General features: G+C 42.6%; 1 protein-coding gene across 1 annotated transcript in view; it reads right to left on the bottom strand.

Annotated features, from left to right (window-relative positions):
• Positions 1–2,009: 2,009 nt before the first annotated feature.
• Positions 2,010–14,809, bottom strand: part of chrd (chordin) — a 36,024-nt gene continuing 23,224 nt past the window's right edge. Inside the window, 1 exon segment of the mRNA XM_048264075.1 lies at positions 2,010–2,153. Coding sequence (XP_048120032.1) covers positions 2,010–2,153 — 144 coding nt within the window.

The raw sequence follows: 14,809 nt of genomic DNA, 5'->3' as shown, positions 1-14,809 counted from the left end.
AGGCTGCCTCTCACGGAGCAGTCAACCAATACACATGAAAAGCAAGTATGCATGGTGTAAACAACATTAATGTGCATCATGAATGCATGGTGTAAACAACATTAATGTGCATCATGAATGGAAATGACTTGTGACGCATACGAGTATTTGTACAGTACAGTATATGTAGGTGTGAAGCAAGATCTGAAAGAACATGATGATGTTTCTACAGCAGATACTAACCCTTATGGTCAGCTGTTAATGTGTGTGTGTGTGTGTGATGTTTCTACAGCAGATACTAACCCTTATGGTCAGCTGTTAATGTATGTGTGTGTGATGTTTCTACAGCAGATACTAACCCTTATGGTCAGCTGTTAATGTGTGTGTGTGTATGATGTTTCTACAGCAGATACTAACCCTTATGGTCAGCTGTTAATGTGTGTGTGTGTGTGTGTGTGTGTGATGTTTCTACAGCAGATACTAACCCTTATGGTCAGCTGTTAATGTGTGTGTGTGTGTATGCCAGTGGCCAACAGACAGAGACAGTTTGTCCGCTAGCTTAACATGGACATAGACATGGACAACCATTAGACATGGTTTTATAATGCCTGCTGTGATTGTGTGTGTGTGTGTGTGTGTGTGTGTGTGAGAGTGTGTGTGTGTGTGTGTGTGTGTGTGTGTGTGTCCTTGTTGCAGCCAATACTGTAATAACGGCCAATAACGTAACACTTTTAATGCAATAAAGCCAATAATGGAATAACTTGTCAATAATGTAATAACATTTTTGAACCAATAACGTCATAACTTTTTGCCAATAATGTATTACTTTTTTACATTATTGGCTGGTTATTACGTTATTGGCTGGGTTGAAAAAACAAATTCTGAAAATGTAATAACTGCAGCCAATAATGTAATAATCACCCAATTGGATCCCAAGCAGGGAAGGAACCCATAGTATTTCTACCTTTTCTTTCTATTATTATTATTATTATTATTATTATTATTATTATTATCATTAATAAGATGATGATGATGATTATGCATCTTTCTTCCGTTATGGGAGTCTATAGCAGCCCATAGATCCGTCTGGTAAAATATTTTGAAATTTGGCACACTGATCGGGACAGTCCCATGATCCTTTTCTTATTCGACATTTCCGATATTATAGCATCGAGTTGTCATGGCAACTCGGGCCTGTTGGGCTGTTTGGCCCCCTCATTCCTGCTTGCTTTATTTGAAGCTTTATTTGATATAAAGTTTTATTAACAATAATAATAAGCTTTATTTGATATACAGTTGAATTAATAATAATAATAATAATAATAAGCTTTATTTGATATGAAGTTTTATTAATATTATTATTATTAATAATAATGATAATAATAATAATAATAATAAGGAGCTTTATTTTTGTAAAGCTCAAAGTGCGTCACATTTGGAGCATTTAACACAATAATAGAGAAAAAAATAATGACAATTCACAAGATGGTAGGGAGATAGATACAACAACACATACAATACAAAACTAATGCAGTGAAAACAGAAATAGCCTGTAAACAGCAGCAGTAAAGTGTAAAATGACGTGAAAAAACAGGCTACAAGATAAAAGTGAGTTCACTGAAAGCTCTCATATGCAGGTAAGACCGGACTCTGTTCACTCTGTGAGAGAGTGTAGGGGTGTCTGTATGGTCATGTTTAAGCAGTTATTTGAGAGTGTAGGGGTGTCTGTATGGTCATGTTTAAGCAGTTATTTGAGAGTGTAGGGGTGTTTCTATGGTCATGTTTAAGCAGTTATTTGAAAAAGCTGTGTCACAGTGAAAAACAGTGCCATGGTGACACTTCATATCCAGTAAATAAACCTTCAATAAAGTGCTATTAGGATGTTATTACATAATTGGCTGCAGTTAATACATGTTTTAGTTTGTTTTTAACCCAGCCAATAACATAATAATAATGGCAAGTTTTTACATTATTAATTACAGTAAATCATTTTATATTATATTTTTTTAACGTTATTGGCCGTTATTACATCATTGGCTGCTACAGTCCTGCTTCTTGAAGAGGTTATCGGAGGGGTGGGGGTCACTCTGTCCCTGTCCTGTTGTGTGACTGATGGAGGTACGCAGGACGGACTCAATGAGACTGCGGTGTGAAGACCAGCTCCACAGCTCCCCCTAGGGGCCACAAAGGCACATGGTCTGCTGGGTGACCATGACGATGGAGTCAATGCTAAACAGTGTCCTTTGTGTTCTGATGTGCATGTTTCCACTGGTGATGTCCCACAGTCTTCTTCAGAAGTGTCACATTATGTAGTTATTGTTGTTGCTGCTGTTGTTGTTGTTGCTGCTGTTGTTGTTGTTGTTGTTGTTTGCTGCTGTTGTTGTTGTTGTTGTTGTTGTTACTATTGTTGCTGCTATCTGCTTATTTATTTAGGTGCATTATGCAGAGGTGAATTCAACTTCCTTGCACAGAGACAAACATTAGCAGCACACATGTTGGTCTGAACAGCTCAATATGAACAACATTTCATCTGCCCAACTCCCGATATGTTTGCGGAAAACTTCCTCCTCAAACTGTTTGCTATTGTTTGCAAGCGTTCACGGAAAACTGTTTGCAAACGTTGGCGCATTTGAATGCACTTCTGGAGCAGGCCCCCATCCACCCAGGCCTATCTGGAGCATGCCCCCATCCTGGCCTGCTGTCTCTGCTGGAGTGGGTGCAGGCCCCCCTCTGAAATGGTAGTGCCCAGAACCACCCTCATCTCATCGGCATCACTGGAGGCTTGTTGCTGCCATCACATGGTGGAGTCCAAACCCTTGAGGAGACGGTCATCATTTCAGAATGTTCATGCATTTGTGTCCTCTTTTTTTCTATAGTGTGTGTCTGTGTGTGTGTGAGTGTGTGTGCGTGTGATTGTGTGTGTGTGTGCGTGTGTGTGTGCGTGTGTGTGTGTGTGTGTGTGTGTGTGTGCATGCATATGTAGATAGATAGATAGATACTTGATCCCCAGGGGAAATTCAAGGTCTCAGTAGCATACAGACAACACACACACATTCACTAACAGCAGAAAAAGTAATTAAAAGTAAATAATATAAAAAAACACAACTAAGCAATAAGGACAGTAGAAGATAAAGAATATGCTAAATATACTAAAATACAAAATTATAATACAAAATACAAATGATACTAAATAACACTTAATCTAAATCAATTCTAAAAAACAGTATCCACATAGTGGGTGATTAATCAATCAAGAGGTGTTTGCAATGACTGAGGCAGGGACTGAGCCTGTGATTCTCTGTGCATAAGGTAAGGTAAGTTAAGGTAAGGTGCTCTGTCTGTGTCATGGTGATGGTGCAAATGAGTAAGTCAAACAGTGCAACAGTGCAAGAATAAAGTCTATATATGTATATATATAACTATATTAAGGAAGGTATAAGTGTGGCCACAGTTCGGCTGTTGCATGGAGGGAGGGGTTAGCCGTGGCCCACTGGTTAGCACTCTGGACTTGTAACCGGAGGGTTGCCGGTTCGAGCCCCGACCAGTGGGCCGCCGCTGTAGAGCAAAGGCACCTAACCCCTCACTGCTCCCCGAGTAGCAGGCCGCCGCCGTTGTAGCAGGCAGCTCACTGCGCCGGGATTAGTGTGTGCTTCACCTCACTGTGTGTTCACTGTGTGCTGTTTGTGTTTCACTAATTCACCGATTGGGTTAAATGCAGAGACCAAATTTCCCTCACGGGATCAAAAAAGTATTTACTTATGCATATGTTCTAATATAGCACACAAACAGTGAGCCAGAAGACAGTGGTAAAAAGTGGCTGGTGGACAGACAGTACCAAACATGCAGGGGGTGAAGAGGCAGACAGACTATGCAGAGAAGTCTATCTCTCCTCTTCCCTTAAGTGAAGCATTGAACAGTTCAATGGCCCTGGGGACTACTATGTGAGTGTGTGTGTGCATGTGTGTGCGTATGTGTGTGTGTGTGCGAGTGTGTGTGTGCATGTGTGCGCATGTGTGTAAGTATTTGCATGTGTGTGTGTTATGTGCATGTGTGAGTGTGTGTGTGTGTGTGCATGTGTGAGTGTGTGTGTGTGTGCATATGTGTGTGTGTGTATGTGCATGTGTGTGTGAGTGTGTGTGTGTGCATATGCATATGTGTGTGTGTGTGAGTGTGTGTGTGCATGTGTGTGCGCATATGTGTGTGTGAGAGTGTGTGTGTGCATGTGTGTACGTATGTGCATGTGTGTGTGTGTATGTGCATGTGTGAGTGTGTGTGTGTGTGTATGTGTGTGTGTGTGTGTGTGTGTGTGTGTGCATATGTGTGTGTATGTGTGAGTGTGTGTGTGTGTGTATGTGCATATGTGTGTGTGTATGTGCATGTGTGAGTGTGCATGTATGTGTGTGCATGTGTGAGTGTGCATGTGTGTGTGTGTGTGTATGTGCATGTGTGTGTGTGCATGTGAGTGAGTGTGTGTGTGTATGTGCATATGTGTGTGTGTGTGTATGTGTGTGTGTGTATGTGTGAGTGTGTGTGTGTATGTGCATGTGAGTGAGTGTGTGTGTGTGTGTGTGTGTGTGTGTGTATGTGCCTGTGTGTGTGTGTGCATGTGAGTGTGTGTGTGTGTGTGTGTGTCTGTGTGTGTGTGTGTGAGTGTGTGTGTGTTGCACTCTTAAATAGGGGAACTCTGTGGTTTTGTTTTGTCTGGAGGATTAAGTCATGTGACTCTTCTTCACTTAAGCCACTTACAAGTTCAGTTCAGTTCAGTTCAGTTCAGTTCAGTTCAGTAGTTCAGTTCAGTTCAGTTCAGTTCAGTTCAGTAGTTCAGTTCAGTTCAGTTCAGTTCAGTTCAGTTCAGTTCAGTTCAGTAGTTCAGTTCAGTTCAGTTCAGTTCAGTTCAGTTCAGTCCAGTAGTTCAGTTCAGTTCAGTTCAGTTCAGTTCAGTTCAGTTCAGTTCAGTTCAGTCCAGTAGTTCAGTTCAGTTCAGTTCAGTTCAGTTCAGTCCAGTAGTTCAGTTCAGTTCAGTTCAGTTCAGTTCAGTTCAGTTCAGTCCAGTAGTTCAGTTCAGTCCAGTAGTTCAGTTCAGTTCAGTTCAGTTCAGTTCAGTTCAGTTCAGTTCAGTTCAGTTCACTTTATTGTCCCAAATAAATAGCACAAGATACACAAAGACACAAGATGGGGTAAAAGACACAAGATGGGGTAAAAGACACAAGATGCGGTAAAAGACACAAGATGCGGTAAAAGACACAAGATGCGGTAAAAGACACAAGATGCGGTAAAAGACACAAGATGCGGTAAAAGACACAGGTTAATAGTTAAGAAGGTTAAGAAAGAAAGAAAGAAAGAAAGAAAGAAACTGTCTCATCAATTTATGTTTCTGACAGATGGTCATCAGAATAGTTTATAGATAGATAGATACTTTATTGATCCTCAAGGGGAAATTCAAGAATTGTATGTGCAATAAAGCAAAATTGTGCAAATTTAACAGGTGTATTGCACTAGGAATAAACAAGTTTTTTATCCTATTGGACTTATAAAATGGGACTCAGACTCCAGCCTGAGGGAAGAGCTTCAAATGAACAGTGAAGAGGATGATTTTTACAGTCCAGTAGACCTTGCCTTCTGGATGACCTGCTTCTCATAAATGGTCAGCAAGGACAACTGTGGACAGCCAATCAACTTCCCAGCCACCTTCACAATATGGCTGGATTTTGATTGGCACAAGATTGTTTTTGTCCCTTAGACTGATGCCTCCGTACCAGGCAATAAAGAAAAGGTGAGAACAATAAAGAAAAGGTGAGAACAGATTCTATAAAAGATTTGCAAAACATTTAAAAAATGAGTTACAACGTTCAAGCTACAGCACAGAGGAGATATGACAACAAATACTATTTTTGTTCTACAGGTTCTAAAAGTTACCACTTAGTCTGATTTAACTTCCTAATTTTAACTTCCTGCTTTCTGCCACACACTCTGATCCCACTGGTGAGTCTGTTCGCAGAAGTGGTATCTTTGTACAGGCAACACTGCCCCCTGTGGGCCATCTCTAAAAGGACACCTCAGGAGCAGAATAAACTTGCATAACACTGCCCCCTGTGGGCCATCTCTAAAAGGACACCTCAGGAGCAGAATAAACTTGCATAACACTGCCCCCTGTGGGCCATCTCTAAAAGGACACCTCAGGAGCAGAATAAACTTGCATAACACTGCCCCCTGTGGGCAATCTCTAAAAGGACACCGGTAATTGGGCCTGGATCTCACGCGGTCTCGAGTGTTCAAACATGACCCATGACATTCAGACAATGCCCTAGTGATTGGGTCTGGGTCTCACGCGGACTCAAACATGACCCTCACACACTGACATGGCCCTGGTGGGTCTGGGTCATGCCTGAGTAGATAGGGGCGTTAGGGGAGGAGGCTGACACACTGTCAGGGTTTGGTGCACCATATAGGGAAGTAATTGGCAAGTCCATGTCGTTGATATGAAAAGAAACATATATTTTATATCCCCTAACGTGTTTCCACATCGGCCCCACTCACTAGGAATAAACTTTGCGTCGTGATGATTATAGACTTTAGACTGCGCTTTAGACCTGTTTGTGTAGTGGATTGGTGCATAACCGCGGTAAAGTTGGTTTTATTGTGGATGTTGGACATTTACATTTGAAATTCTATATAAAGTCACAAATTGTTTTTTTTTTGTTATTACTTTAAATAAGCTTTATGTTATATGTGTATGTCTTGTATAAACATATCAAAATAGGTCTTGATATCAAAATAGATTTGTGTCAAATATCCAAAGTCCAATATAGAACCAACTTTATGGCGGTATGTGAATAACTCACAGGGAGAACAGAAGGCTACATCGGAACTTCCCATCTTTGCAAATTAGTGGCAGTCTGTCATGGACAATGGAAATAAATGGATGAATTTGATTATGACGAAGTCAATGACGAAGTCATATCACATCTGTTGTAGCCAGTTCCATTGATTATAGTGGATTATAGTATAGTAGTAGTAACAATTAGATTCCACTTTATTACACGGCATTTCATAATCCTGCAGAATGCTCTATTCACTGTATAACAAATATAACAGACCACTGTCAAGGAAAACGGGTTTTGTGCTTCATATTCACGTCTTTCATATCACTCTGCAAGTAGTAGCCTATAGTCCGGTCACTTTAAAAGTGAAAGCAGACGGTTAATCAGCCGGGTTCTAAAGCACGTTGGATTAAAGACGGTTAATCAGCTGTGTTCTCAGTGTGTGTTGTTCTCAGCAATGAAACGGTAACAAATAAATGTAAAGAGACCTATCATGAGGAGCTTATTTTTTGTTTTGGTAAGTAGCCATGTAACAAGTGGGATAATTTGTAGAACACTGGCGGTGGTAGGTCCTGTTCGCCCTGTTGGGACTTATTTTCCGTTTCATTCATACATTATCCCTCACATAATGACTGGCGTTCTATACATTATCCCATAATGACTGGTGTTCTATACATTATCCCTCACATAATGACTGGCGTTCTATACATTATCCCTCACATAATGGCCGACGTTCTATACATTATCCCATAATGACCGGCGTTCTATACATCAGTGGTTCTTAACTGGTCTGACTTTGGGACCCACAATTTCCCATGTTCATCAAGTCGCAACCCATATATGTTTTTAGCGTTCAAGACAAACGATATGGTGAGTTACATGCTAAGACACGTGAAATGCCTGTAGGCATATTTGTTTGGAACATGCTGATGCTTGGCATTACATTTGTGAAGTCATCCATGTGACATTTTAGTTTTGATGATTTCATGCATTAGGGCAGCTGTGGCCTACTGGTTAGGGCTTTGGGCTTGTAGCCGGTTCTATCCCCGACCAGTAGGAAACATGTGGGCGGGGCAAGTGGTTGAGCACTGCTCTCCTATAGGCCCACATCCACAGCTGAAGTGGCCTTGAGCAAGGCACCTGACCCCTCACTGCTCTCCCATGCACACAACCACAGCTGCAGTGAGCAAGGCACCTGACCCCTCACTGCTCTCCCATGCCCACATCCACGGTGCCCTTGAGCAAGGCACCTAACCCCTCACTGCTCTCTCATGCCCACATCCACAGCTGAAGTGAGCAACCACCTGACCCCTCACTGCTCTCCCATGCCCACATCCACGGTGCCCTTGAGCAAGGCACCTAACCCCTCACTGCTCTCTCATGCCCACATCCACGGCTGAAGTGAGCAACCACCTGACCCCTCACTGCTCTCCCATGCCCACATCCACGACTGAAGTGCCCTTGAGCAAGGCACCTAACCCCTCACTGCTCTCCCATGCCCACATCCACGGCTGAAGTGAGCAACCACCTGACCCCTCACTGCTCTCCCATGCCCCATCCCACGGCTGGAAGTGCCCTTGGGCAGGGCACCCTGGCCCCTCACTGCTCTCCCATGCCCACATCCACGGCTGAAGTGCCCTTGAGCAGGGCACCTAACCCCTCACTGCTCTCCTATGCCCACATCCACAGCTGAAGTGCCCTTGAGCAGGGCACCTAACCCCTCACTGCTCCCCGAGCGCCACTGTAACAGGCAGCTCACTACTCCATGTTAGTGTGTGGTTCACCTCACTGTGTGTTCACTGTGTGCTGAGTGTGTTTCACTAATTCACGGATTGGGATAAATGCAGAGACCAATAACAATACTTATGTGCTAGCAATTCACTGCACACCACACACTGGGGTTTTTGTCCCATTTTGTTTACTTGTGTTTACCGCTAAAATGATGTCTAACTTGACCTGTCACTTAAACATTGTCTATCTATCTCCATGGTGATGACTGACACACAAACAAAGTCTATCAAAATAAAGGTCCAATATTAGATCTGATAAGGTAGCATTTGAAATGAGCGAGTTCTATACATTATCCCATAATGATCGGTGTTCTAAATGTTATCCCTCACATAATGACTGCCATTCTATATGTTATCCCTCACATAATGACTGGTGTTCTATACATTATCCCATAATGACTGGCGTTCTATACACTATCCCATAATGACCGGCGTTCTATACACTATCCCATAATGACCGGCGTTCTATACATTATCCCATAATGACTGGTGTTCTATACATTATCCCTCACATAATCAATGGAACTGGCTACAGTACATCAGACACCAGATGAGATAATGGCAGACAGACAGACAGACAGACAGACAGAAAGACAGGCAGGCGGAGACAGACAGACAGAGAGACAGACAGACAGAGCGACAGACAGAGAGACAGGCAGGCAGGCGGAGACAGACAGACAGACAGAGCGACAGACAGACAGGCAGGCAGACAGACAGACAGGCAGAGAGATAGGCCGACTGGCTGTAAGGTGTATTACTGGGGTGCAGGCTCGTTCAGGCAGGTAGGATTGCAGCATAGGCCCAGAACAGGAACACCCTTTACTTCATCTGGGTGACCACTAGAGGGAGGTAGAATCGCACACAAACTCCTCTTGGGAAAATACTCGCTCTCTTTGCTGTTTGTCTGTTTGCTTGTGGCGGAGAGTAAGTGAGAGAAGGCTTCCATAGACTTCCATGCATCTTGAACACAGCATGTAGCACAGTGTACATAATGCATCTTGAACACAGCATGTAGGGCAGTGTGCATAATGCGTCTTGAACACAGCATGTAGCGCAGTGTGCATAATGCGTCTTGAACACAGCATGTAGGGCAGTGTGCATTTACTCATCCATCGTTTTGAACACAGCATGTAGAGGCAGTGTGCATTTACTCATCCATGTGTCTTGAACACAGCATGTAGCCAGGGCAGTGTGCATTTACTCATCCATGTCTTGAACACAGCATAACGGGGCAGTGTGCATTTACTCATCCATGCGTCTTGAACACAGCATGTAGGGCAGTGTGCATATGCATCCATCGTCTTGTAGCACAGTGTACATAATGCATCTTGAACACAGCATGTAGGGCAGTGTGCATTTACTCATCCATGTGTCTTGAACACAGCATGTAGGGCAGTGTGCATTTACTCATCCATGCGTTTTGAACACAGCATGTAGAGCAGTGTGCATTTACTCATCCATGTGTCTTGAACACAGCATGTAGGGCAGTGTGCATTTACTCATCCATGCGTCTTGAACACAGCATGTAGGGCAGTGTGCATTTACTCATCCATGTGTCTTGAACACAGCATGTAGCACAGTGTACATAATGCATCTTGAACACAGCATGTAGCACAGTGTACATAATGCATCTTGAACACAGCATGTAGCACAGTGTACATAATGCATCTTGAACACAGCATGTAGCACAGTGTACATAATGCATCTTGAACACAGCATGTAGCACAGTGTACATAATGCATCTTGAACACAGCATGTAGGGCAGTGTGCATTTACTCATCCATGTGTCTTGAACACAGCATGTAGCACAGTGTACATAATGCATCTTGAACACAGCATGTAGGGCAGTGTGCATTTACTCATCCATGTGTCTTGAACACAGCATGTAGGGCAGTGTGCATTTACTCATCCATGTGTCTTGAACACAGCATGTAGGGCAGTGTGCATTTACTCATCCATGTGTCTTGAACACAGCATGTAGGGCAGTGTGCATTTACTCATCCATGTGTCTTGAACACAGCATGTAGCACAGTGTACATAATGCATCTTGAACACAGCATGTAGGGCAGTGTGCATTTACTCATCCATGTGTCTTGAACACAGCATGTAGGGCAGTGTGCATTTACTCATCCATGTGTCTTGAACACAGCATGTAGGGCAGTGTGCATTTACTCATCCATGTGTCTTGAACACAGCATGTAGGGCAGTGTGCATTTACTCATCCATGTGTCTTGAACACAGCATGTAGCACAGTGTACATAATGCATCTTGAACACAGCATGTAGCACAGTGTACATAATGCATCTTGAACACAGCATGTAGCACAGTGTACATAATGCATCTTGAACACAGCATGTAGCACAGTGTACATAATGCATCTTGAACACAGCATGTAGGGCAGTGTGCATTTACTCATCCATGCGTTTTGAACACAGCATGTAGGGCAGTGTGCATTTACTCATCCATGTGTCTTGAACACAGCATGTAGGGCAGTGTGCATTTACTCATCCATGTGTCTTGAACACAGCATGTAGCACAGTGTACATAATGCATCTTGAACACAGCATGTAGCACAGTGTACATAATGCATCTTGAACACAGCATGTAGCACAGTGTACATAATGCATCTTGAACACAGCATGTAGCACAGTGTACATAATGCATCTTGAACACAGCATGTAGCACAGTGTACATAATGCATCTTGAACACAGCATGTAGCACAGTGTACATAATGCATCTTGAACACAGCATGTAGCACAGTGTACATAATGCATCTTGAACACAGCATGTAGCACAGTGTACATAATGCATCTTGAACACAGCATGTAGCACAGTGTACATAATGCATCTTGAACACAGCATGTAGCACAGTGTACATAATGCATCTTGAACACAGCATGTAGCACAGTGTACATAATGCATCTTGAACACAGCATGTAGGGCAGTGTGCATTTACTCATCCATGCGTTTTGAACACAGCATGTAGCACAGTGTACATAATGCATCTTGAACACAGCATGTAGGGCAGTGTGCATAATGCGTCTTGAACACAGCATGTAGCACAGTGTACATAATGCATCTTGAACACAGCATGTAGGGCAGTGTGCATTTACTCATCCATGCGTTTTGAACACAGCATGTAGGGCAGTGTGCATTTACTCATCCATGTGTCTTGAACACAGCATGTAGCACAGTGTACATAATGCATCTTGAACACAGCATGTAGGGCAGTGTGCATTTACTCATCCATGTGTCTTGAACACAGCATGTAGGGCAGTGTGCATTTACTCATCCATGTGTCTTGAACACAGCATGTAGGGCAGTGTGCATAATGCGTCTTGAACACAGCATGTAGGGCAGTGTGCATTTACTCATCCATGTGTCTTGAACACAGCATGTAGGGCAGTGTGCATTTACTCATCCATGTGTCTTGAACACAGCATGTAGGGCAGTGTGCATTTACTCATCCATGTGTCTTGAACACAGCATGTAGGGCAGTGTGCATAATGCGTCTTGAACACAGCATGTAGGGCAGTGTGCATAATGCGTCTTGAACACAGCATGTAGGGCAGTGTGCATTTACTCATCCATGTGTCTTGAACACAGCATGTAGGGCAGTGTGCATTTACTCATCCATGTGTCTTGAACACAGCATGTAGGGCAGTGTGCATTTACTCATCCATGTGTCTTGAACACAGCATGTAGGGCAGTGTGCATTTACTCATCCATGTGTCTTGAACACAGCATGTAGCACAGTGTACATAATGCATCTTGAACACAGCATGTAGCACAGTGTACATAATGCATCTTGAACACAGCATGTAGCACAGTGTACATAATGCATCTTGAACACAGCATGTAGCACAGTGTACATAATGCATCTTGAACACAGCATGTAGGGCAGTGTGCATAATGCGTCTTGAACACAGCATGTAGGGCAGTGTGCATTTACTCATCCATGTGTCTTGAACACAGCATGTAGGGCAGTGTGCATTTACTCATCCATGTGTCTTGAACACAGCATGTAGCACAGTGTACATAATGCATCTTGAACACAGCATGTAGGGCAGTGTGCATTTACTCATCCATGCGTTTTGAACACAGCATGTAGGGCAGTGTGCATTTACTCATCCATGTGTCTTGAACACAGCATGTAGGGCAGTGTGCATAATGCGTCTTGAACACAGCATGTAGCACAGTGTACATAATGCATCTTGAACACAGCATGTAGCACAGTGTACATAATGCATCTTGAACACAGCATGTAGGGCAGTGTGCATTTACTCATCCATGCGTTTTGAACACAGCATGTAGGGCAGTGTGCATAATGCGTCTTGAACACAGCATGTAGGGCAGTGTGCATTTACTCATCCATGCGTTTTGAACACAGCATGTAGGGCAGTGTGCATTTACTCATCCATGCGTTTTGAACACAGCATGTAGCACAGTGTACATAATGCATCTTGAACACAGCATGTAGCACAGTGTACATAATGCATCTTGAACACAGCATGTAGGGCAGTGTGCATAATGCGTCTTGAACACAGCATGTAGGGCAGTGTGCATTTACTCATCCATGTGTCTTGAACACAGCATGTAGGGCAGTGTGCATTTACTCATCCATGTGTCTTGAACACAGCATGTAGGGCAGTGTGCATTTACTCATCCATGTGTCTTGAACACAGCATGTAGCACAGTGTACATAATGCATCTTGAACACAGCATGTAGCACAGTGTACATAATGCATCTTGAACACAGCATGTAGCACAGTGTACATAATGCATCTTGAACACAGCATGTAGCACAGTGTACATAATGCATCTTGAACACAGCATGTAGCACAGTGTACATAATGCATCTTGAACACAGCATGTAGGGCAGTGTGCATTTACTCATCCATGCGTTTTGAACACAGCATGTAGCACAGTGTACATAATGCATCTTGAACACAGCATGTAGGGCAGTGTGCATTTACTCATCCATGCGTTTTGAACACAGCATGTAGCACAGTGTACATAATGCATCTTGAACACAGCATGTAGGGCAGTGTGCATAATGCGTCTTGAACACAGCATGTAGCACAGTGTACATAATGCATCTTGAACACAGCATGTAGCACAGTGTACATAATGCATCTTGAACACAGCATGTAGGGCAGTGTGCATTTACTCATCCATGCGTTTTGAACACAGCATGTAGCACAGTGTACATAATGCATCTTGAACACAGCATGTAGGGCAGTGTGCATTTACTCATCCATGTGTCTTGAACACAGCATGTAGCACAGTGTACATAATGCATCTTGAACACAGCATGTAGCACACTGGACATGACATACCTTTAAATACTGATGCAGGCAAAACTTTTGGACCTAGATTGCAGCTTTTGGATAACATTGATCATATTTTTTTATTAAATAGCATTTGTAAACCACAACAACACCAAATTATTCCAGAGTGGCTTTCTCTGATCATCACTTTGATTGTTTAACCTCTAACATTCATGTTATTGATTTTTTCATTACACACTGGACAACAAAATGCAAAATCTAGTTCTCAAAAATGAGCATTTTGCTATGTCTGTTCCATTACTTCTCTACTTTTTCTGGTAGGCCTATCGAAAAAAACTGTGAAAAAAGACAAAATGTACTACATAAAAATAATTTATTCATTCCTCCCCAAGATCTTAACTGCCATTGACATGTAAGACATACAGCAAACACCTAGCAAGATACCGTACATTTTCATTGAACTACAACTGGTCATTTTTCATCGAAATAGACCTACAGTAAACACCTTTTGTAACTGTTTTCTCCACCAAATAGGCAATACAGTACTTTTGTCTAAATGTGCATTAGATCCATACTTGCAAATAGCAACACAGAACAGACATCTCTTATGTATAATGAATGATTGCTGATTGAAGAATTGTGCAAAAGGAGTTTCACACAGGTGTATCCAGAGATTCAGACTTATACAAGGAATCTATACCACCTGTGAAAAAGATGTTTCCTTTTTTTTAGCATGGAAAAACCAATAGAGTTGGGGGCTTTTGAATGACACCTGTGTTAACTGTTTGGCAAAGGGTGTGAGAAATGTGTAAATCTAATGAAAAAATGTGTGAACATTCATAAGAGATGACTTCTGCTGTGCAGAAAGTAGTCATGAAGACCAAGTGGGTTCCAGTTTACTTAAGCAGGTAAAGTAATGTCGAGAAA

The sequence above is a fragment of the Alosa alosa genome, chromosome 15 (assembly GCF_017589495.1).
Source record: "Alosa alosa isolate M-15738 ecotype Scorff River chromosome 15, AALO_Geno_1.1, whole genome shotgun sequence".
NCBI classification, from domain to species: Eukaryota; Metazoa; Chordata; class Actinopteri; order Clupeiformes; family Clupeidae; genus Alosa; species Alosa alosa.
Note: the sequence above shows the minus strand (reverse complement) of the source record. Positions and strands in the feature narration are given on the sequence as shown.